The sequence below is a fragment of the Carya illinoinensis genome, chromosome 3 (genome assembly GCF_018687715.1).
Source record: "Carya illinoinensis cultivar Pawnee chromosome 3, C.illinoinensisPawnee_v1, whole genome shotgun sequence".
Lineage (NCBI taxonomy): Eukaryota > Viridiplantae > Streptophyta > Magnoliopsida > Fagales > Juglandaceae > Carya > Carya illinoinensis.
This window is the reverse complement of record NC_056754.1, coordinates 4,450,929-4,473,614: the sequence shown is the minus strand read 5'-3', so window position 1 is coordinate 4,473,614 and position 22,686 is coordinate 4,450,929. Positions and strand designations below refer to the sequence as shown.

Genomic DNA, 22,686 nt, shown 5'->3' with positions numbered 1-22,686 from the left:
ACCCCCCCCCCCCCTCCCTTTTTTTTACTGTTCAAATATGGAGGTCAGTCCCACAAATTCCTCCTAATCCTAAAATTAGGTTTTGATATAGGATGGTAAGGTTGGATCGGTATCAGAACATCAAAGCCTGACCCCATGTGTTGAAAATCAAAATCCTCAACTGACCACTTTCCTATCAAGTCATGTCCGGTGCAGCGTAAAATGCATTCCAACGAATGACATTATATGCTTTGGATTACATCTATTTTTTTACTACCCATGAGTGGGAAAGGTAGAGCCTTGTTCTAGAGTATTGTTGATCTTCTCTCTCCAAAAGGTCCAACGGTATTGATCAAAAGAGCACAACCAAGCCAACAATGGCCGTTGATTCATTACAATTTTCAGGAACTCAAAACTACAAACACAAGGTGCACTCAGAAAAGGTGCACAGTACCTTCGTATTCTAGTATTCGACTTGAGGAATGTGAAGTAGATTTTTTTAACTTTATCACGTGCGTGAGTATTCACAGCTAAGAGCCACCAAATACCTGCAAAGTCAATTGTCAATTATATGAGAAAACTTAAACGAGAAGATCATCATATTTATGAATTTGCTGTATATTAACAGACTGCACTCACCCCACCCAGGATGTCTTTAGAAAGTTGGGGTTTGGCTCGTCCACCATTATCTGCAACCGGTTGCTTTTGTGGGAAGTGGCGAATCACCTTTGCTACCCGCTGGCTAACAGGGAGCTCAGAGTTCATTCCCACCCCTTGTTTGAGCTTTTGCTTCTGTAAATGCCAGATAACAAAGATCATGTCAACTACATAATCTGGATGTCAACTTCAAACCAACTTTCTGTCTAATTTATTATGCAGAATAAGTGAAAAAAATTATATTTGCAAGCCAATTTAGAAGATAAACTGACCACTGTTGATATGCCAAGAATAGATTTGTAATAGAAATTACTTTTAAACTTCTCTCACAAATCAAGTTTTGCAACTTTAGTGGCATAGAGGGGATGTCCTTCACACCGGCTTACAAGTTAAGATAAAGCAAAAATGTACAAGTCGAAATCAATTGAGGAATCCCATACAAGAAAATATGTGCTGCCACAAAGTGCATTAAATACAAAATTCATAAACTCCCATTAGATTTTTAAAAAGTACCGCCCTTAAATGAAAATCACACTCATTTTTCATTTAAGGATGCAAGATGCTACGATGAGAAGTTATATAGCTTAATTGAAGTCAAATATTTCAATGGTACCAAAGCTTATTGAATAGTTCCAAAATAGATTACAATGTTGGATTTTTGCAAAGTTAGTGATAAATGTCATCCTTTTTTTTTTTTTTTTGAATAAGAAACACAACTCCATAACCGTTGACCTCCCATCCTTTGTTTTATTGGAGAGGATGCCATTTCGTTAGAAGACCACACCTTGGGGAAATTTCCCTTTAGAGTGACTCATTTAAAAAAAAAAAAAATAGCAATAATGCATAAATGTGTACAAGATTTAGATATCAAAAAATCTAAGGCATCCAAAGTTGAATGAACATTAACCATGTCAATCTACTCATAATTTGGAACAAAATATTTCAGTAACAAAATGATCAAATGATATTAACATTTTACAAAAGAAAATATCTACCTTCTCCAATCGTCGTTCTATAGAATTCAAAGCACGGGACTTATCAACTTTAGAAAGATAAAAATCCCGTTCCTTTTTGGCAGCAGAAATTTCTAGAGCTAGTTTCTGCTCCCGAACAGCACTCTTGTAAGCTGCAACAGAAACGGCTCAACTTAGGTAAATTGCTTAAGCACTGTGATAGATATATATATATATATATATATATCACAAGACAATTTATAGAGGTGAATACCGATCTCTGCAGTAAGATCGTCCCACTTGAATTTACTTAAATACTTGATATTCCAAAGATCATAATAGAATGACGACCTCTTTCTCCCACCTAAACAAGAACCAAAGAAGTAGACAATTGTTATCAATTCCAAGAGAAAGGGAATGCTACTAGGAAGTGCGTATATAACTATATGTGCGTGTGCGTGTGCGTGTGTGTGCCTGTGTATGTGTGTGGTGAAGCTAAACAAAGCCTCTGAAACCATACCAATTTGTTCACCATTTAACATATTGGCAACCCTCTTGGCAACCCTTTTATCCGTAAATTCTACCCATCTAAGCAGCGAAAAAAATGAGTATCAAATAATCGGACGCTGCCAATAACAATGCACTAGAGCTTTGTTATGCCAAAATGAGAGATATTGAGAAGTGTACCAATCACACGTACCCTTCTGAAAATACTTGCTGTTGAAACTTCCCAGCTCGCTTACGATGTGCTTGAGCAGTAGGATCTGTTATAAAATCAAAATTCAAACATGTATGGAAAACTTGGAAATTAAAAAAAAAAAAATAACAAGAAGAAGAAGCAAACAACAAAAACCATCCTAAAAATTTAAATGACTACGTACTTTCAGGCGTGAGATAAATCCGTTGCAACTCTCCAAACTGAGAGAGAATCTGACGAAGCGTAACGTGATCCATGTGCGGAGGAATCCGACTCAAATAGCAAACACCGCGCCTGTTAGCCGCCGCGATTTCCTTCAATAATCTCTTCTTCCTTTTATTTTTCCGGCTACTTGCCCTCTCAATGTCCGATTCCGAATTTTCCTCGACCGGCAAACCAATTCCATTAACCTCGTGTTCTTCCTCCTCCTTTGTAAGACTCTCTCCGTTAACCTCCTGTCCATCTTCAGCCTTCCCGGCTTCTACCAAAAAACGCTTTTTCTTCTTCTTCTTATTTGTTCTTGCGCTTACATCATTGCAAACCTCTTCTGCTTCATTGAATAACCGCTTCTTCTTTTTATTTTTCTGCACATTGGGACTTCCGTCTGAGTGTGGAGAATCAAAATCGCGTTCTTTGTCATCCATTAAAGCTACAGAAAAGAAAGCTAACAATCACACTTCACAAAGGTAACATATAAAGCAACCAAACAATACAAGCAGATATAAGAGAAATAGAGAAACGGATTTATAAGAATAAGGAATCACCAGAATCAGATGTCGGTCTTGGCTGCCGAGAATTGGTGGAGGCCGAGGAAACGGCGGCACGAGCCTCTTGGAGTGGCAGAAGAAGAGATGAGAGTCGAGGAGTTCTGAGACTAGTCGTTTTTGAGAGGCAACCTAATGGAACTCAACCTATACGCACCGTTTTGATTTCTGTTGCCCCCAAAAATAAAAGCCCGACTCAGTTCCACATATATTTTTACAATTAATATAAAAATATATTTATATTTTCAATTGTTTTTATTAATAGAATAAGACACTTCAATTCTGAATTAATATGCTCTAACATATGGAAATGATCGGTGAATAAAAGTAAATAATTTTGTTGGGAGTTCAGCAAGGTCCGGGTGGGAAGTGAATTTTTACAAGCCAGCCAATCAAAGGCTGTCACATAGGTGTCTCTACATATTTCTATTTGCACCCTCAAACAGGTGATAAAAAGAATTTATTTGGTTCCTCATCCTTGCACATGACCTACTCTCCTCACTCTCACTCTCACCTCATCTATCTCTCTCTGGACCAAAACCCACCTTCAAAACATAAACACAAAATCAATCTGATTATTCAGCAAAGTTATTTCGTAATATCCCAAAACTGACATTTATAATCGAATACCTATTTGAAAAAACTCATGGACAACTGAAAACTAGCCTAAGAATCCGAATGGAGGGGGAGAACTATTCAGAAAAGGGGCTGCAAATGGAATGGGAGAAGGACTCTAAAGAGTCAGATGTAGGTGTTTGGAGGCTGCAACTTCTACGTGTCTAATATCAGAAATGATTTGTACAGTCGGGAAATGCAGTCGGCGTGCAGTCGGCTGTAAAAAAAAAATTAATACGGGACTTACATGAAAAAAAAAAATTATTTTTATAACTTTTTATAATTCATGTAGGTCCCCCTGAATATAAAATAATTTTTTTATAATTTTTTTTTATTCATTCCGTACAGCCGACTGCACGCCGACTGCGTTTCCCGACTGTATGTAGCAAAGCCCGGCTAATATTATTGGTTGGTGTGAAAATGAATTTTATACCAACCGGTCTTGAGTTTTTTGAAAATAATAAATATTAACTTGTTTGGTTACACAGTTTAAATGAGATAAGATAAGATTTTTTTTAATTGAATAAAATATTATTATAATTTAATTTTTTATTATTGATTTTGTTTTAAGATTGAAAAATGTTAAATCATTTATTATATTTTGTAAAAAAATTTGAAAAAATTGTGATGATAGAATGAAATAATTTAATTTTGTATAACAAAACTATCAAGCCAGAGTATTGCTTTTGTGGCAATTTTTGTATTGGAATGAGCAAGCGCACACTTATTTTATGCATGCACCTATTTTCTTATAAATTTTACAAATCAAATCTTACTATTTAAGTTATGTGAATTATATACACCGACTTGATAATAGAATAACTCAAGAATCGAGCTCAGGCCGTCAAAACAAGTTCCTCTTTTAAATTTGCAGATCAGAGCATGAAGCTGAGAACACTTTCAGAGAGCATTATGAATCTCACATGCCTACCAATTCAACATGATCTTTATTACACACAAGATTAGGCCAGTACTAATCTTCGAAACCAAATATCCCGCTTCAATACCTAATAATGTAACGTACAAAAAAAAAGAAAAAATCCATGCAAAATCTTTCCTTATCATCCAACTAAGGTCTTCCGGGTCCCGTTCCAAATCTCGCCCGAAGGTTGTCATAAGTCCGAGAAACCAGTAACAGTCGTGGATCATCTTCTGGTATCTCGCGGTCCTGAAAACCAGGAACAGTTAATGATATGTACATAACACATATATGTTTAGAGATATTCAGCTATAAGAGGACCAGCAAAGTGAGGCTTAGAAACAATTCCCAGAATTTTCATGCATTCTTAAGACCAAGGGACGAATTTAGGCACCTCAAACGATATAAAGGTCAATTGGAAAGCCCACCAAAATACTCTATAATGAACAGTTTTGGCTTCTGATTATGCTGTTTTGAAAGCAATCGGCTGTTTGTTTTCACAACTCTTATTAACTCATCTCATCTAATCATTACAATTTTTTCAAATTCTCACACATAATAAAATAAACAATTCAACTTTTTCAAATCCTAAAACAAAAAATAATATTAGAAAAATATATTCTAATAATATTTTATTCAATTTTCATCTCAACTCTTCTCCTCTCATATGCGAAAACAAACGAGGCCTTAACTTCATTTTACTCATGTTGGATCTATGAAAAATGCCTCACAAAGAGCCAAGAAAGGATGCCCATGTCCTCTTCCAGCTTACTGCAGTGCCCAAGTGATACTTTATACTGAATATCCTAGGCGTGGCATAATTAATGTAACCCAATGTTCCCCTCCAACTCAAACAACAGTTTTTAACCCGTATGATTTAAAGATTTCAAATCCTTTCCAAACAATATTCAATTCTAATGATTTCCAAATTGACACATCCATAGTAATTTGCAGTCCACCAACCAAGTCTGATTTCTTTGAAACTTGGGAGTCATATATGCAGTTTAAATCGAAGAAACAAGAAAAAACACGGTTAAGAAATATGCTTTCTAGGCAAGAAACTCACTTTCAAGCCCTTGTAATACGCTTCCACAGCAGGAAGTGAGGGAGTCACTTTGCGAGCTTGCATCAGATCCCATATATAGTTGGCGGTAGTATATCCGCCAGTCTGCAAGGAAATATTTAATAGTTCAGTTGAAAAACAGCAAAAACCAATATATATTGACAGCATAAACGGTGAAGAAACCAAGAAATTAAATTACATATTTGCATACCTTTTCTCCAGATGCTAAAAGGAGGAGATCACTCCCAATTTTTGGGCTCAGGAAGAAGCCCCTGGAATTCATATTTACCTGCATTATAGCACGGACACCAGATCGATTAATGAAGATCACAACATCATAATCACGAACACAATCGAGAAGCTGTGCATTGAGTCAATCATACCAGAGTGTCTTGAGCAAGTTGCATTCCCTTGGGAGTATGCCCAACCATGGCTCCCTCCACAAGTGTCTACAACCACACAAATTACAGTAGTTTAACATCCATAGGTTAGTCCAATGCTTAGATGCAGTATCAACAGCAAAGTGATGTCTTCGTATATTTGTCAAAAACTGACCACATATAGTTCCACTGCCGGAGGCTTCCCTGAATTCATGTAGTCCTCAAACGTTTTAAGACCGCGATCAATGTCCCCTGAATGTAAATAGCACCTGCATATATATGGTAGATGAAGACAATATAAATACAATTGTAGTGAGAAGGCCAAAAGAAAGGACCAGTACGATATGACAGACAATAAGAGTAAAATAATATTACATCAAGAGCCCCCTCTGCTTCATGCGCACACAGACTACGGAAAAAAAACCGCCCACAAAGTAAAAACAAAATGTATCGAACATCACATGATATCAAGAGAAAAACCCAGCAATAGAAAAAGTATTCCAGAACACAGAGGCATGCACAAATATGAAGATAAGAAAGCTGTCAGAACATAACATAAGAAGTAAAGTCTAGCAGATAGAGATAACATTCCAGACAGATCGCACACACCTGAACCAAAGTATAGAACAAAAGAAAATGGAAAAGCTAGCTTACAAAGATAAAAACCAGTGGAAATGTTAAGGATAAACCCAAAGGAAGCTAAAGAGTGCTAAGAATTGAAACTTAAGCCATAATCTTAATATCTTTTTTTTTTTAAATAAGTAACAACAATGAAGATTTTGATATCTATTTACTCATACATGCATATAATCATTTCCTGCAACTAAGGAAGTCCACAGCTCATTTTGTAATATTACTTTGAAATTAGTGGTCGAAAACCACTTACCTCATAGTTTGTATAATGATGAAGACATCAGGAGTTTTTCCATTGTTCTTTAGCATTTCCAACAAAGTTTCCATCACCTATCACGATCATTAATAACTACCTTATAGAGCATTCAACAATAAATTTTCTAAAAGCTTAAGTATTAATAGACAAAATAGAAAAAATGAAAATCCATGGTTTCATGGTATCATAAATCACTATACTCTTTACTTATAAAAAAATAATAATAAATCACCATACTCCGAAATAACAAAGAAAATTTATGGTCAACATGTAAGGGTATCCATCTTAGGGTTTCAAACCTACAATGTTTGTTTTGGCTGGAAATGTTTTCTCATAGCTTTCTGTTGCATATTGCATTATTTGAACCATGAGGACAAAATCTTTCAAAAACATGTTAAGGTTTTCTTTTTTGTTTTATGATGAAAGATAAGATATGTATGAAAGGGAAAAATAAACAAAGCAACAAGAGCGTCAACTAAGCTGATGGTGGAAACAAGTTTTTGAACCATGTCTAGGTAAGAAACATGACAACTGTGAAGTTTCAGCCTAATTTCACGACTAGATTTTCCTGAGCAAAGATTCCAGTACCAGGGGTAAAGCAACAACTTCCACTAGAAATCAAGGACCAACCATTGTCTATTCATCAATACAACACCATCCACCTTGTCATATTTTAGATTACTATTGTTTTTGTAAGAACAGACGAACAAACAGAGACCCAACAGAGCTCAAAGCTTGGCTTAACATCTGAAATCAAGACATAATCAAAGATGTCAGCTAGTACCTCTACATTCCTGAGGTCTGCACAGCCATGAAGTGCAACATGATAAACAGTCAGTTGCCTATTTAAAAAAGCTCCACGCCTGTTAACATATTCGGCAGTGGGTAGATTATACAGCTCTTCTTCTGAAACACCCATCATCAAATTTTCAGCAGTTACACTTGTTGTATCAACTGGTAGAAACTCTTTGGACCTATCAACAAACTCAATGACCTTCCCATAAAAGCATAATATTAGAGATAACTATGCAAAATGAAAGAAAATAGAATGATTACGGCAGAGAAGCATATTTGATAATTACTTTGGTGGCAAAATCATCTGCTACAGGCATCTTGTTCTTGTGTGCAGCTATAAGTCCCGCATAGCAAAACTTGTTCAACCCAACACCAGCAGCAGTCATATCACGAACAATTGCATACCTGTCACATCAAAGTGTGGATCATTGTTCAGAACATTTTTATGCTGAAATGCACCTCAATCGGACAAGTTATGGCAAGAAATAACATACACTCGATCTAAACGGCCTGCTGCTGCACATGCATTGAGTAGACAGACAAAAGTTTGAGCATTAGGCTTCACTTCAGATTTCTTCATTTCTTCCAAAATCTTTTATTCAAGGAGCAAACATTATCAAGGAAAAAAATTGGCTGCAATAAGCTGATAGAGGCCTAAAAAGCCTAAAAATGAAATAAGGTGTTGAGTACCAATTAATCCTAAAATCTACCTGGATTGCCTGGTCAGAGTTTTTGCATTTCCCGCTTAATGAGATCAAAATGTTGAATAAATTAACCTGTGACATACACGAAAACATTCACCTCCGTTACAAATAACAAATTGATTAATAACTTACAGATAATAAATATTTTCTTTTGATAATTCGGATAAGAAATCTTCAGACAAAGACATAAAATACAAAGCACAAACACAAACTTTGGATAAACTTAATTACTGGAATAACGGATGTCACACAGTTGAAACAATTAAATTTTTTTTCTCACCGTTAATAGACCATAACAGCAATAAATTTCCGAACTAGCAGGAAAAACAAACTTACGGAATATAAAACATCAAATCACGTACACAACCTCAAGTACCCAATTAATCTAAAAGGCATATGTACCATACATGCATATACAGATTCATACTAAATCACCGGGATTATAGCAAAGAAGAAAGAAATGTAAACATACATCAGGAAGCAAACCCATGACTTTCATTTGGTCCTTGAAGTAAAAGCCATCCTGCAAGCGGGCGCCTTTCATGGTCCCCACTATCAGTGAATGGAACACGTCCCTAGTGGGCTGCACTCCATCCAGCATCATATCATCGTAAACATCCCTCAACAAGAAATGCCTATCACAAGATTAACAACACGCCCAGAGAGATACAAAACGAAGTCACATGCTATTGAAAAAAAAAAATCAGTTTTACAAGAATAAGATGTTTATGGAAATGGGAGGGTGCTTAAAAAAAGGTGACCTTCTTTGGGCAGTGAGGGAGCCGACGACGGTGTTGTACTCGGAAACATTATTTGCGTAGTTTCGCTTGGCGTATTCTTCTGTGGACGCCGCGAAGTACCGACGTCCCAGTTCTCGAGCCACTGACCTATGCTGCCCTGAAAAGAGAAGCCCCATTCTATGAAAATCTTAAAAAAATTAAAAAATTAAAAATTGGAGGTACTCAAGATAGGGAAACGCAGTTGAGTACCAGTGATAGATCGGAGGAGGAGCTTCATTTGGACTGAACCACTGAGGAAAATGGATCACAGTGTCTAACTTTCTCTCAATTTCTCAATCGGGGTTTCTGATTACCCCAGTAAAACCCTTCGCTCCGGGATTGTTTCCCACTACGCTGTTGGGTTTCAGCGCTCGATTTTCTAGGCTGGGCTACTCATTCAGGCCCAATAATTAGGTTCTGTTAGGCCTCAATGTCATTAGCGTAATTGTTTTGGATCAGTCATCCATTGGGCCCTCTTATCTCTATTTCTCTCTCGTCGACGTTAGATAATAGACGGAGATCTTGAGTCTTCACCCAATTTTAATTTCATCCCAAAGATCGATTCAGGGGAAGTTGATTTGATCTTATCATTTCTAATATACTTTTAGGTCAAAGATTTTGTATTGTGATCACTACATGTAAAAATAAATTTTGTAAGCTGTTAATAAGTGAGTTCATCGTGGTTGCACTTGTTGAGAAATTCTTTATCGATATTATGCAGTCTCGAGATTAGTCGGAATAAGAAAAAAATTATTAAAGACACTAATTTCACGTCCAAAAGTTATACTCCCCACAAAATAAAGAAACATTAGATTAGAGTGAGTGAGTCCCACGTCAATTCACCTATAAAAGGCGAGGCGTAGCTACATTGATGATCCACGTTCCTACATTGCAAGGATATATATTTGCCGGTGAAATATCATATGGTTATGAGAACACTCCTATAAAATAACATGGAAAAAAGGTGCCATTCTATTGTGAGCTAGCAGCAGCAACATCTTGCATATATATATATATATATATATATATATGCATGGCTACAATGTAGCTGGAAGGAAATGCAGAGGCGCTACTGCAATATGCTTAGAATGCCCTTATCATGGCAGCAGGGGAAAGTAGTGTATTTCTCCATGCTGCGTTGACACTCGGGGCATCTCATGCCTCCCGGGATATTTCCAGCAACATGCGAGAAGTCAAAGCGAGAAATACCACGAAGCATGTCATGGTGGTTCTTGAAAGCCAAATCAAAGCCATGCAAGGAAACATTTTGCTTCCATGAATCAAACTCCAACAAAGTGGGCAGTATTGTGTTCCCATGCCCATTTACCACCACGCTAGACCCTTTGCTGAGCACAGCCCAGCCGCCTTCTCTGTCGTAGGTAAGCAGCTTCTTGATCTCTTGCATCGTGGGAGAGATGTGATCGTCAACCTTGCCTACTTGAATCTTGGAGAACAACATGCTTTCAAGGCGGGTCCAGAAGAACCATATCATGGTTAGGTCTTGCCAGCAGGTACTCAGCTTCTCTATTGTGATGGTCGCTATGGCTCGCTGGACTTTTTCCCTTTTGCTACCTTTTCCAACGTAGACCATCTCTATGGGTATGTGTGCTGCCACCGAAACAGCGCGTGCCGCGTTTGTAAATTTTCGAATCCATTCAATGCCATCCCCTCCATACAGAAATTGTATTTTCCTTCTTTAACCTATTCAATCAAAAGAAAATTGCACAAACCTCAAGTATTAATTAAAATACCTAAGTAGGTACCTGGATTTTCTCAGCATTTAGCTGTAATTTAGTGCATGCATATATATTACTTACCCAGTTCAGCATTGTTTGGTCGATGCCATCCACTAACAGCTCAAGCCTCCAAGTCTCATCCCTCCAGGGAGCTTCTTCTCTCAACCTATTGAAAGGGAAGGCATTACTTCCCTAAATGCACATCATGTGGATTGCATTAGGAGACACCGCTCTTCCATGGGGTCTAGCACCACAAGGATTGGCTTATTCCTGAAGTGCCACCTTTCCCTGATGAACTTCATCACCACCTTCCTTATCAAGGAAGGGTGGTACATCGTGTACCATGGCATGCCAGACTGTAGCTCCTCAAACCGTTTTTGCATGGAATCAACCCACTGGACAGAACTATTCACAATCGGGATCCACACAACCTCATACTGAACGTATTGCTTCGTTGGGTGGAGCCTGGACTCATTGTAAATTTGTTCAAGAATCAAGAGCTCGTCTTGGGAGATGCCAAGGGTCGAAATGAGCAATAACACATTCTTCCTCCTAAGAACCTCTATGTCAACCTGTTTTATAAAAACAATTACTTCAACTAATATTTTAAATACATAATATAGTAGTAATAAATGATAGGGATCGATGTGTTTAGAAGAGCCCACCCTTTTCTTGGAGGAACCATCTACATGAGAGGCTGCAGATCATCCCTAGTGTAAATCAACTCCTTGGGAGGCTTTATGTTGTCAATGTGCATCATCTGAAAAAGATTGACAAGCGTCTGAAAATCTTCATTGTCTCTCCTCCTCTACATTTAATTTTAAAGTTTTCATATGCAGTTCTTTAATGACATACTTTCATGATCCACATTTGGTACAAAAAGTTCAAAAAAGAAGGCTTCCCTATGTATTGGTAGCATGTTTCCAGCTGCTTCTTGAGATGGTCTCGTATGGTTTTGAGCTTGTGAGCTAGGGTGGATAGCTCCCATGATTCTGTGCCGGATGTCACAAACCTGAAATCAATAGCGCCATTTAGCAGTGAGGATTGCAGAGACCATTTTTTCACTAGTTTTTATGAAGTAATATTAATAATTTCTCATTATATTACTTACCAAGTCATGTCAGGAAATGTAAAATATCTAATTAATTTCAAGGATTTGAGGACGGCATATTGAGATGGATGGTAAAACATACTCGTGACCCCAGCTAGTGAAGCTACTAATTTGAGCTGTGCAAGCCACAATACTCCTTATGGTCCAGTAGACAGCTGTGCAGGTACATCTTGGGTGATATACATGGATGGTAGTTCTTTAAGCTAAACCACACAACGGCTCACTTCTACTATCGCCTTAATTAGATCATTAAGTGCATCCAATTAATCGGGGTTTGTTGAGGAGCGCCATTGATTTGTCAAGGTAGTTTGTTGAGTTAATATGGGCAAGCAGCCAGGATTCTTTATTGTTCAAAGCAAAAGCCGCTACGGCCAGCACTGGCTTAGCATCCCATGCAAAGGAAGATATATACCAAGTCAAACATTGAGAGTGTCGTTTGGCGTGCATCCGTGCCACTGGAAGCCTTATGTTCTATCTGAAATTCATAGATTATTTGCAAATATTAAAGTTGATATATGCAAATTACTGATTTGTACGTGGAGAAGGAAGTATATGTCATGTTTCATGAATGATGCTGTATTTGCTTATAATTTGTGAGAAACATATGCTGATCTATATATCATATGTGACTTGAAAGTGTCGTGATAAAAAATTTGTATGACCTCGGAAGCAATTCGATCAATTGTATAAGACAGAGCATCAAGCATGACAAGGAAATTGGCTTGGTGGGTCTTGTCCTCCATGTTTTCAATTTGTGCTTGCGTACCCTACAATAAAATACAAGCAGCTAGTACTTAGATATGAAGATAACGAAGATACAAAGTTATAAACTGATTCGTTCATTCAAATAAATTATATGTATATACATATGTTGCATCAAATTTATTGATGCTTAGAGGAGCCAAAAAAACCCATCTCTCAACGGTTTTTTTTTTCCCCTTCAGTTTAGAGGAAGGCGAAAGGCTAATTTGTTGCTCTCCGGTGTCCAGTGACTACCATGTGCCCCACCACAAGATTCTCAAGGTGTCGATCCATCAAACAAGCGAAGAAGTTCACCCAAAAGAACGGTGCATGAGCCACATGTGCAATTCAAAGTTGGAGCATGAATCACACGCGCTTATGCCAAGGGTGTTTTTTTGCCGCCACATGTTGTTGTTTTGGGTCTAGGGTCACCAGCTACTTCATATCTGACTGATCGCCATGCTTCAAGGATGGCGTGTGTCTCTTAAGCGCTATGACAGTCATTTTTTTGTTTTCCTCCAAGGTTGAAAATGCGGATCTACAGCTTTTCAAGCTATAATTCATTATTTTCCCAATTTCTATGTATTCTGTCTTTTATTTCTGTCTATGTAAAGAAAAAAAATAATAAATAATAAAAATATTGTCTCTAGGACCAAGAGTCTGTAGAGTATGTCCTCCACTCTAGATGAGTGTGGGGTTTGTTATTGTCTTAGACAGTATTCTAAGACAAAATGCTGTCTCTCTGACAATTTGTCTGTAAAAATTAGAACAATGGATAAGACTATGCCAGTTACATATGTGACTGGAGAGCTTGAAAAGTACATATTTTGCAAACAAAAAATGAATATCACTTATTCCTTTTCACATTCTTGAAATCATTTCAACCTTCCTAAGAGTTTGACACGAAAATTGCTTAAAAATCATCAAATATTCTCTAGTTTTTTCGTAAGCAAAGATGATTCTAAGCTTTGTAAGCAGGGATGGTGCGTTGATGATTGCAAGCAGTATGGTAATCAGGTTTGTTCTAAATAAAGATGTCTTAGCCTGTGTTATTATGTACTTTGTCTAAGGAGGCAGAGCATCCTCCTCCTTCTCTTTCAATGCTCTCACTCATATGCTCAAAAGGACATCCATTAGGTGATGATAGGCAAAATAATAAAAAGTAAATAGAGGGAGGTGAGTACATCTTTTAGAGTCGTGCCTATGTATTTTTCAATGAGATCTAGGCTATGTTTGGGATGAGATTGATTTCAAAACTTTTCATAATTTCCTTCCTAAATATCATTCAAATATAAAACATTTTTTCAATTTCAAATTTTCAACTTTTTTATCTATTATTACCCAATCATTATAACTTTCTCAAACTTCTAAACAAAACATAAAAAATAATCATCATATTAAAAGATTATATTTAAATAATATTTTAACTTTATAATATTTTTCGCTAATTTTTTATCTCTCATTTTTTAAAATTCAATAAAATATTTTAATTCAAATCATTTCATTACTATTTATAAATTATTTTATTACTATTCGTAGAATTTTCATCTTTTATCGTTACCCCTCAAGTATGTTTTAAGCATAGTTTGGATATAATGAGTATTTCATTTCATTTCATCTTATCATTATAAATTTTTTTAATTTTCATATTAAATATAATAAATAATTCAATTTTTATAAATTTTAAAATAATAAAAATATTAAAATATAACATTCCACGTGTTATTGTCCCCCTCAGTCGGTTTGTACTGCAATAAATTGGTCCAGCTTTCAGCCCCACTTTCATGCCAAGACGGTATTGATTTAGATAGCTACCAGCCAGTTGCTGGAAACACTCAGAAGTCGGAAACACTTCCCACAAGTGTGATTTTTCACAACTTTTTTTTTTTTTAATGAAAACTTCAAATCATCTCCACGTTTTACATAATTTTTTATTTATTTTTCTTATTTAAATATGTGCCGTATAAATGATAAGTAAAAAAATTTAATTAATTCTAAAAAAAAAATTAAAAAGAAAAATTAAAAATTATATTAGTGCTTGATTCAGATCATTTTTCTTTCGTGTTCCACACCGATTGCATATGGCATTTCCAAAACCGCGTTCAAATACTGTAGTCTAGTGGTAGTTTCACCTCTCATTGAACTTTTTTTCAACAGATTAATGTCACCAACAGGAATTGTATTTATGGTATTGACAAATTTACCATAATATGTTGTGTTTCTCCCAAGTAACTTTCATTTTCCCCAACATTGAAGAAGTTCTTTCGAGTCTGCAGGTATTCCTATGTTGGAAAAGTGCAAAGACGGTGTGCAGATGCAATACCCAACACTTCTATCAACCCCTTTTTGTCTCAGGTATTATTTGGAAAGGAAGAGATATAATAAATAGCAAGAAACATAAACCCAGAAAGCAAGAGCATTCGAATCTTACGTACATAAGAGCCTAAAATACATTACAGGTGCTAATATGATCACCATGATCATGAAAATCCGTTAAGCAACTCTTGGAAGGGAGTACCTAGAGGACAAGCCATTAAGGTCGTTGTCCTTCTTGAGGCACTTCAATGAGGAAGGGTTGATTTGAATGAACAGGTAGTTTCCTGCAAAAAGATCACCAAAATGAGCCTGACTCTCCTTCAATCTCCTCGCCACCTTTGCCCAAGACCATGACACTCTGACTGCAGATAAAAGTCTGACTTTCCTCCTCAAGAACCTTCTCAAGTTTGGAACCCTGAGCCTGAATCTCCTCCTTATGGACATCCTTTTGAACCTGTACCACCCTCTCGGTCTCATAACCACTCTCTCTCTTTCTTCATCATGATCGTCAAACCCAACTCCGTGTCCAAGTCTTTGGTAAGGGAACTTGGCAGTCAAAGACATGGCCATTTTTCTCAAATCGAAACAAAGGCAACAAAGAAAACTTTGGAAGGAAGATAGCCAACCTTTATTCTCTGCAGAGACTCGAGTGGTTGGTTTTCTTGTGTAATAACATTACAAATGGGGTTTTCAGAAGCTGTTGGGGACATTAAATGATGATGGGTGGCTGGGTAAGTTGGTACAGATAACCATCAATATACTTTGTCTACTTATGATTTGACGACAAAGGAGGTGACAATTGAACAACCTCTAAACTTCGTGTATACGTTCAGTATTGTTGAAGCATGCAAGTAAATACATGCGTGCTCGGTGCTCATTCTCTAACAGCGAAGAAAACAAAACCAAAAAAAAAAAAAAAAAATTGATATTTCTAGCTGTAAGTGTAATAATTATTTTGAAAAAATTAAATAAATACATTATTCACATAAAAATAAATTAAATTTTTAATAGTAGATCCTACTCTTTTTCAAAACGATTACACGATATTTACGCACTCCATAACTATATATACCATTACTCAACAATCAATACCAATCGAATTATTAATAGACAAACATCTTAAATAGACCAGAAGACACAAGATTTAGGCCACGTTTGATTACACATGAGAAGAAATGAGATGAGATATTTTGAATAATAATGAATAAAATATTATTATAATATAATTTTTTAATATTAATTTTGTATTAAAATTTAAAAAAATTAAATTATTTATTATATTTTATATGAAAATTTAAAAAGTTGTAATTACACCAACTGTTGACTAGTGGGCAGGATGAGGATGACATGGGCCAAGGGTCCAATAAAGTACAAACCCATAAGATTTCCATAGTCAACCAATTCGTTGGATCACTGAGTTTTGAACACTGGATCTTGACATATTTCAGGAACAGCTGCATAAAACCGACCTGACTTTACAGAAGCCGTCCACTTTTTGTGCATTTATCAACGGACAACGGCATGTGTTCATTCTGATAAAGAAAATACACAATCCATCATCTTTATAAGATGATGGGGGCATTTGAAATTACAGAAAGCAGGCCACCAAGGCACCAAAGAAACCGTATCGTTTAAGAAATGTAGAATTTTATGGCTTAAAATAAGTCTCCACTCTACTTGGAAGAGATATTTGGACCTTTGCCGTGGATAAGAATCTGACAGCAATAGGAGAGATTTGCTCGATGGTTTGAAGCCCACATGTTTTGTAAATTTGTCACGTTGAATCGGGAAAGAGACATCATAAGAGAATCCTAAACAAGACGAGGATACACACAAAGAAAATTAACAAGTCTCACCAGCAAAACATCATTTATAATAATAACTGACAAGAGGCTGTTTCATATGTGCAGCAAATACAGATCAGATGTGCCCAAACTACACCTACAAACAGCATATCCATCGTTCTAAACTGTAAACCTAAAATCCAATTCGAATAATTACAGGGTTAATGAAATCACCTTCCATGCAAGATTCACAAGAACCTAACTACAAATAATTTTGAACAAACAAATTGGAAAATTCCAAATGAGAAAGAATGTAGCTAGTAGAGTTTTATTCTGGTCTGAATTGGGCTCCGACATATTGGGCATGACTGGAGGTCTCTTCCACATTCGCAACACGTCTGCCATATAAAGATATAAGAATGTTGATAACTTCCTTAAATAATTGATAATACCTTAAATAAAGAAGAAAATCTACCTGATGCCCACAGCCAAAGGCCATGTCCTTGGAATTACTGAGGCAAATGGGGCAAAGCTGTCCAATACCATGCAAAATGTCAATCTCAACTTGAAACCTCCAGATCAAAATTGTTGTTATAATGAATTGTGTCACCTTTAATTGGGCCACAATTTTCCATGACCAAAACAATTGAACTGGCAAGCAAGCAAGCCAAGCAGGGATAGACTAAGTTCAAATGCTCCACTAGAACATGATAAGCCGTTTCTAAACAAAATGGTAGTTTTCAACGAACAGGAGTCTTGCTTATGACACTATTTTCATTTATAACAGCGGTTCCCCATCCTAGAGGAATGGGTGACCTGGCAATGCCATCAATTTTTAACTTGGTCTCGTATTGACAAGATAGATTTCCTGTTAACTACATGCTAGACAAAATAAATCGTAGAAAGAGTTCTCTCTCTGTTCATAATTCACTTAAGAAATGGAATTCTTCTTCCCTCTTTTTTTAACAGCAGCTTGTCATAAGAGAGATTACGAATGATGAAAAATAATGCATACCGTTTTAAAAGCCTAAATACCTGGTTATCATGGGTGGAACTACTAGCAGGTGGAGCTGAGCTGACAGGCCTGCTGTCTGCATGATAATGAGGGACACTGGGTTCAAAACTTGAAGGATGAGAAGGTTTCAAGCTGCTGGAAGATGCTGCACCATAGAGAGGCGCGGGGAGGGGAACCCGTTGGGGAGAAAAGCCCTTCCTACCACTATTCCAAAAGTAAAAAGAAATGTTAGAAAAAGGAATTGAAAAGGCGTCAAAGAATGACAAATAGAGATATTTATTGATTTACCCCAGTATGTTAAGCTCTATAGTTGCCTTGTACTGGGAAGGAATTTCCATCAAGGCTGCTAGAGCAAATTCTGCCTCCTTTCGGGGTGGAGCCACATTCTTCGACATTATTTCCGTAAAATTCACAAACTGAAGAAGAAAAAGAACAAAATAACATTTTCAATCAAACCTTTTCCAATAATGACACAGGAAAGGGAGAAAACACTGGAAAATTGGAACTTCCAAATGCCTGCCAGAACTTACTTGAAAATTGTCAAAGTCCCTAGAAGGGATATTGTCATCAAATTTCTTCATCATATCCCAAGGTCCATCTCCAACCCCAACTAATACAATTGACAGAGGGAACTTGCTGTACCCAAATAAACATATCAGACAAAAAACCATGGGACAAACAAAAAAGTTTGGAGGAAACAAATTAGTCTATACTTACCTTGCTTTAACAATAGCATCAACAGTATTCTGCTCCTGCGGGCTTAGCTTGCCATGCTCAGTATCAACACTTCTAGTTACCTGAGGCAACCATCGCTTTAATGAGATCACTTCAACTATATAGAGCAATATAACGAAATCACCAACTCCCTCACCTCTCCTTCCCAACCCCAAGTGGGTAAAACCCGAAAATAAATGATTGATTATGGACATCTAGTACAGTGATGCAGAGCAAGCTTAACTGTAGCATTCACAATAACAAGAATTATTGTTACTCTTTCTGTAAGAGTATTATATATTTTCAATACAGATTACAGTCTGGTGTACTCAAAACTTCATCCATGCAATACCTAGGCCTATGCCAAAAAACTGGACTACAGAGATGGTAAGGTTAGGTAGGTAGCAATATGGCCACCAACTAAAGAGGTGCATAAATGCCAAAATTCCAGAGTGGCTGGTTCCTCTGCATATGTTCGTAAAGCTACCATATAATGCCCAAACAATGTGTTATAAGCGAGGAAATTACCTAATCACTATAATTTGAAATCATAAACTCACCAATCAAAAACAAAATTGCAATCATAAACTCCACGCAAGCTATATATACTAGTTTCTTTTTTCTTTTTTCTTTTTTAAAGTAAAACTACGATATACTTTTGGAAAAACCAATTTACAGATACCACCTGCATTTTTCTGCCCTGCCTTTGTAATTTCAGCTCACTGAAACTTGCCGTATATTGATGTTTCAATTGACATTTTTGCAGGTCTTACCATATAACTAGTCTCATACGCGTAGACTCAGTTCAACTATTTTAGCTTGATTTCAATTTAAAAGTTGCAATTGTGATGACAAACTAGTTCTTTATTCTTTTCAGGATGAAGGCCATCTCCCATTGTACAAAATTGTGGTATGAGCAACATGTCTACCTCTGATCAGCTTGCTCAAAAAAAGTTATATCTAGCATGGAGGCAGAATACCTGTCCATCTGCAATTATTAATAAAACATGGTATTGGCCACCACTCTCCTCCACGATGGTCATAGCCATCTCAATTATTGGTGCAAATGAAGTTGGTCCTGCAACAAGTAACAGTTGCATAAAGAGTAAAAACCAAGTTTGTAGATATAAGAAGTATCTCAAACTAGAACAACGCATTGGTGAAGTAAAAAAAAATTTTATCAGTAAATAAGAATTTTATTAAAACAGGTTGATGAAGTAAAATTCAAACCTGCAAGTCGTAAGTGGGGGACAATTTCCTTATAGCGACTCAACACTTCCTCAAAGCCATTACAAAATCTCTCGTCTGAATAGAAACTGAAGACATCTTTATCGTGTGTTGACGCTGCCAAGGCATGAATGTGGTGCTTATCACTCCCATATCTCAGTGATGCAATGATAATTAGAACAATCATAATGGAAAAATAATAATTAATGATAATAATTATAAAAATTATAACAAAAATGAACTAACTGATTCAAATGAAAATACCATCTCCAAATCCAAAACATGGAATCAAGTTGTCCTCATCAAATGCAGCCAGGGTCTTCCCAATAATGGATATTGCTTGTTGATAGGGATTTAGACCATCTCCTATGTGATGCAAACTCCGCCTGTTAAATGACTTTGCACCTATTCACGAAATGAAGTTCAGAACGCTCAACAAGAAGAACCGGCATATCTATGGCATTAGAGTACAAACAAGACTTAACCTGTCCACTCGTTGCTCTTTGTGAAATCAATACCAACAATAAGATTGGAAGACTCAAGGCCAGCACGTGCAAGAGCTTCAGTCACCTGCAAGGAAGAAACGTTGTGTTAACCTTGTTGTTACAGTAACCAAGTGTTCAGAGGCAATGCCATTCAAACATGCATCACTTACAGGTAAGTCTTATAAAGACCTATACAATATCATCACTATGCTGTCCGTGATGTAACAGATCAGCATCAAGTGACCATATTCAAATACTGTAGTCTTTCTGTTATATTATCAATAAGTGATTCTTCTGCCTTAGACTATTAGTTGGACCTTAGGAGTTCGGCATTCCCCCACAAATCTCCAATTACTTGCATATCTAAATGAAAGCGGTAAGGTATTAAACAAGATTACAATGTTTTTCACATATGATTCATTTTCTAGAACGTCTTTGGTGCCATAAAGTCAAGCTCAAAACCTACCAGTACTGTGAAAAGTGAAACCAGCCCAAGGTAAGATTACTGGGGTCACAAAATTTTATAGTGACAACAAAGGCATGCAGTAGGAATAATGTCTTCCTAAAAAATGAGGTATTTCTTTTCTTTTAATTTTTTGCAAAGCACTCAAAAAAATGAGGCTACCACTCCATACAGCATTAGGAAACATAACACAGCTTCATGCTTCATAAATTAAAAATAAACTAATCAGAGCTTGTATCCATAGACCAATTTCTGCGTGACATTGAGCATATCCTAATATTAATAAATCCATATCAATAGGAAAAATAAATATTATATTGTTAAAAAGGTGATAATTCATGGTGTGATCTACCTGCTCCAAGGAATTGTAATTATCGGCGATTCTCGAAAACCTACTCTCCTGATTACTGCTATTATTAGAGGCCTGACCACCACCATAGTCTTGTGAGCCATATTCTTGTGAAGGAGGATGGTACTGCTGCGACGAATATGATTGTTGGGGCGAATAGCTCTGACTCTCGTAAGGGAATTGATATCCACTCCGTGAAGAAGAATTCGAACGGAGAGATGAAGCTTGCCTCCAACTTCCCCCTTTTGAACTCCCACCTCCCATCAACCTAATTCCCTACAGAAATTCCCCGAGAGTTCTCAACAATGCAAGACACCGAGACAACCAAAACAATCAAAATCAAGAAACCCAGATTATTTAACAAGACCCACTTCTGTCGTTCACAATGCAAGGCACCCAATCAACTAAACCAACCTATATGAACAACTACAGAACAACCACCACAAACACCAAAGAAATCCTTCTGTAAACCTCGCTAAAAGCTTATAAGCTGGATAAAACACAACCTGGGTGACCCGTTCTGAGGTGAAGTTTCCACGAAAATTCTAGTTTTCTTTGTAACTAAACAAAGAGAGCCGGCTTCTATCTATTACTTGTTCAAGTAAAACGGCTTATCACCGCCTCGAAAAAAGAACGTCTTCCGTAAGCTTTCTAAAAAAAAAACTCTTAGTTGGCAGATAATGAATGCCAAATGGCTTCAGAAACAATCAACAGACAGCACATTGATGGACTTATTCAGTTATTACATTTTTTTTTTCTTAGAAGTATTCAATTATTACATATTACCATGCATGCCGATGATGATCATGATTCAATTTAATCGAAAAAAATAACAATTTCAGGAAAAAAAGAAATAAAAAACCAGTAACGAATAAGACTGCAAAATTTTACTCGTAAACGATCTCTTAAACATTCTTAGCTCCAACAAGATTACGTAGCAGATTTAGCTGAACCGACGAAATATTTCGGCGAAAAACAGTAAGAAATAAACCACGTTGTTAAAGATTTAAAAAAAAGGCTTCAAACTTCGAATACTACTCTAAACTCTAAAACCTATCAGAAATTCCCCCCCCCCCTCCAACCAAAAAAAAGAAAAAACATAACGTAAACGGGCATTTTCAGTGCAACTATTTTACATTGGCTGTAGAGATTTTAGAGAATACCTCGATGCGAAGACGAAGAGAGCCCCTGAAGCATTGTGTTGGAGTTCGAACGTTAATTTGTACGTGACATAAAGCTAGAATGGCGGATCTGATACCTAATGATTTTTGTCAAAAAATAACCTGGAAAAAGTTGTAAAGCTTTTGAATTTTGAATCGACAATTGGTTCCCCCCGGGGCTCTGTTCAAGCGTGATCGCACATGGAAGTTTCCCCGCTGATGCTGCTGCTATTATATAAAGCTGTTCGTACTTTTTTCTGAATGGGATTTCGGGCGTGATTCTTCGGGTAGTGGAGAGTGGGAGACAAATGCATATGCGCATCTCATGGCGGAGTGGTTTAGATCATGGTTTGTTTCAACAAGTGTCGTGACTGTGGATCGGGTAGCTTGG

At 36.7% G+C, this 22,686-nt stretch overlaps 4 protein-coding genes across 5 annotated transcripts; all 4 read right to left on the bottom strand.

Annotated features, from left to right (window-relative positions):
- Positions 1–190: 190 nt before the first annotated feature.
- On the bottom strand, positions 191–3,213 carry LOC122302669 (pre-rRNA-processing protein ESF2). 2 transcript variants are annotated; one of them, XM_043114054.1, is made up of 8 exons: positions 3,051–3,213; positions 2,471–2,935; positions 2,290–2,353; positions 2,110–2,177; positions 1,864–1,953; positions 1,632–1,762; positions 619–771; positions 191–527 (listed from the first exon to the last, which is right to left on the bottom strand). In XM_043114054.1, exons 2-8 carry the CDS (start codon positions 2,928–2,930, stop codon positions 510–512), a joined length of 984 nt encoding a protein of 327 aa, XP_042969988.1. In that variant the 5' UTR covers positions 2,931–2,935; positions 3,051–3,213; the 3' UTR covers positions 191–509. The 2 variants fall into 2 exon arrangements, with proteins under 2 accessions (XP_042969988.1, XP_042969989.1); XM_043114055.1 differs by having other exon boundaries at positions 2,471–2,950; positions 3,051–3,207.
- Positions 3,214–4,501: 1,288 nt separating this feature from the next.
- LOC122302668 (pentatricopeptide repeat-containing protein At4g35850, mitochondrial) lies at positions 4,502–9,563 on the bottom strand. The gene is made up of 13 exons (XM_043114053.1): positions 9,405–9,563; positions 9,177–9,312; positions 8,888–9,050; positions 8,422–8,487; positions 8,206–8,303; positions 7,999–8,116; positions 7,701–7,910; positions 6,914–6,990; positions 6,203–6,296; positions 6,031–6,096; positions 5,859–5,936; positions 5,651–5,752; positions 4,502–4,833 (listed from the first exon to the last, which is right to left on the bottom strand). Exons 1-13 carry the CDS (start codon positions 9,430–9,432, stop codon positions 4,735–4,737), a joined length of 1,335 nt encoding a protein of 444 aa, XP_042969987.1. The 5' UTR covers positions 9,433–9,563; the 3' UTR covers positions 4,502–4,734.
- Positions 9,564–10,263: 700 nt separating this feature from the next.
- On the bottom strand, positions 10,264–15,668 carry LOC122302208 (protein SIEVE ELEMENT OCCLUSION B). The gene is given in 12 exon segments (XM_043113342.1): positions 10,264–10,895; positions 11,008–11,169; positions 11,172–11,502; positions 11,596–11,619; positions 11,622–11,736; positions 11,829–11,933; positions 12,112–12,202; positions 12,205–12,307; positions 12,309–12,452; positions 12,454–12,516; positions 12,704–12,808; positions 15,285–15,668. Coding segments are annotated over 12 exon segments (2,259 nt in total).
- A 1,272-nt stretch (positions 15,669–16,940) lies between these two features.
- LOC122302666 (E3 ubiquitin-protein ligase RGLG2) lies at positions 16,941–22,686 on the bottom strand. Its single transcript, XM_043114051.1, has 12 exons — positions 22,299–22,686; positions 21,139–21,411; positions 20,324–20,408; positions 20,103–20,243; positions 19,842–19,955; positions 19,592–19,689; positions 18,615–18,694; positions 18,428–18,533; positions 18,186–18,313; positions 17,918–18,101; positions 17,358–17,414; positions 16,941–17,280 (listed from the first exon to the last, which is right to left on the bottom strand). The coding sequence occupies exons 2-12, from the start codon at positions 21,397–21,399 to the stop codon at positions 17,200–17,202; spliced, it is 1,335 nt and encodes a 444-aa protein (XP_042969985.1). The 5' UTR covers positions 21,400–21,411; positions 22,299–22,686; the 3' UTR covers positions 16,941–17,199.

Excerpts from the sequence above, each read along its gene's own strand:
- LOC122302669 (XM_043114054.1), bottom strand. The coding sequence starts at position 2,930 with ATGGATGACAAAGAACGCGATTTTGATTCTCCACACTCAGACGGAAGT. Across the intron at positions 2,178-2,289 it reads CAGCAAGTATTTTCAGAAGG|ATGGGTAGAATTTACGGATA; the intron begins GTACGTGTGATT and ends TTCGCTGCTTAG. Across the intron at positions 772-1,631 it reads TAGAACGACGATTGGAGAAG|AAGCAAAAGCTCAAACAAGG; the intron begins GTAGATATTTTC and ends TGGCATTTACAG.
- LOC122302668 (XM_043114053.1), bottom strand. The coding sequence starts at position 9,432 with ATGAAGCTCCTCCTCCGATCTATCACTG. Across the intron at positions 6,097-6,202 it reads CGGCAGTGGAACTATATGTG|ACACTTGTGGAGGGAGCCAT; the intron begins GTCAGTTTTTGA and ends GTGTGGTTGTAG. Across the intron at positions 4,834-5,650 it reads CGTATTACAAGGGCTTGAAA|GACCGCGAGATACCAGAAGA; the intron begins GTGAGTTTCTTG and ends CCTGGTTTTCAG.
- LOC122302666 (XM_043114051.1), bottom strand. The coding sequence starts at position 21,399 with ATGGGAGGTGGGAGTTCAAAAGGGGGAAGTTGGAGGCAAGCTTCATCT. Across the intron at positions 17,415-17,917 it reads GTTCCACCCATGATAACCAG|CTTTGCCCCATTTGCCTCAG; the intron begins GTATTTAGGCTT and ends GGTATTGGACAG. Across the intron at positions 17,281-17,357 it reads CCTTTGGCTGTGGGCATCAG|ACGTGTTGCGAATGTGGAAG; the intron begins GTAGATTTTCTT and ends TTTATATGGCAG.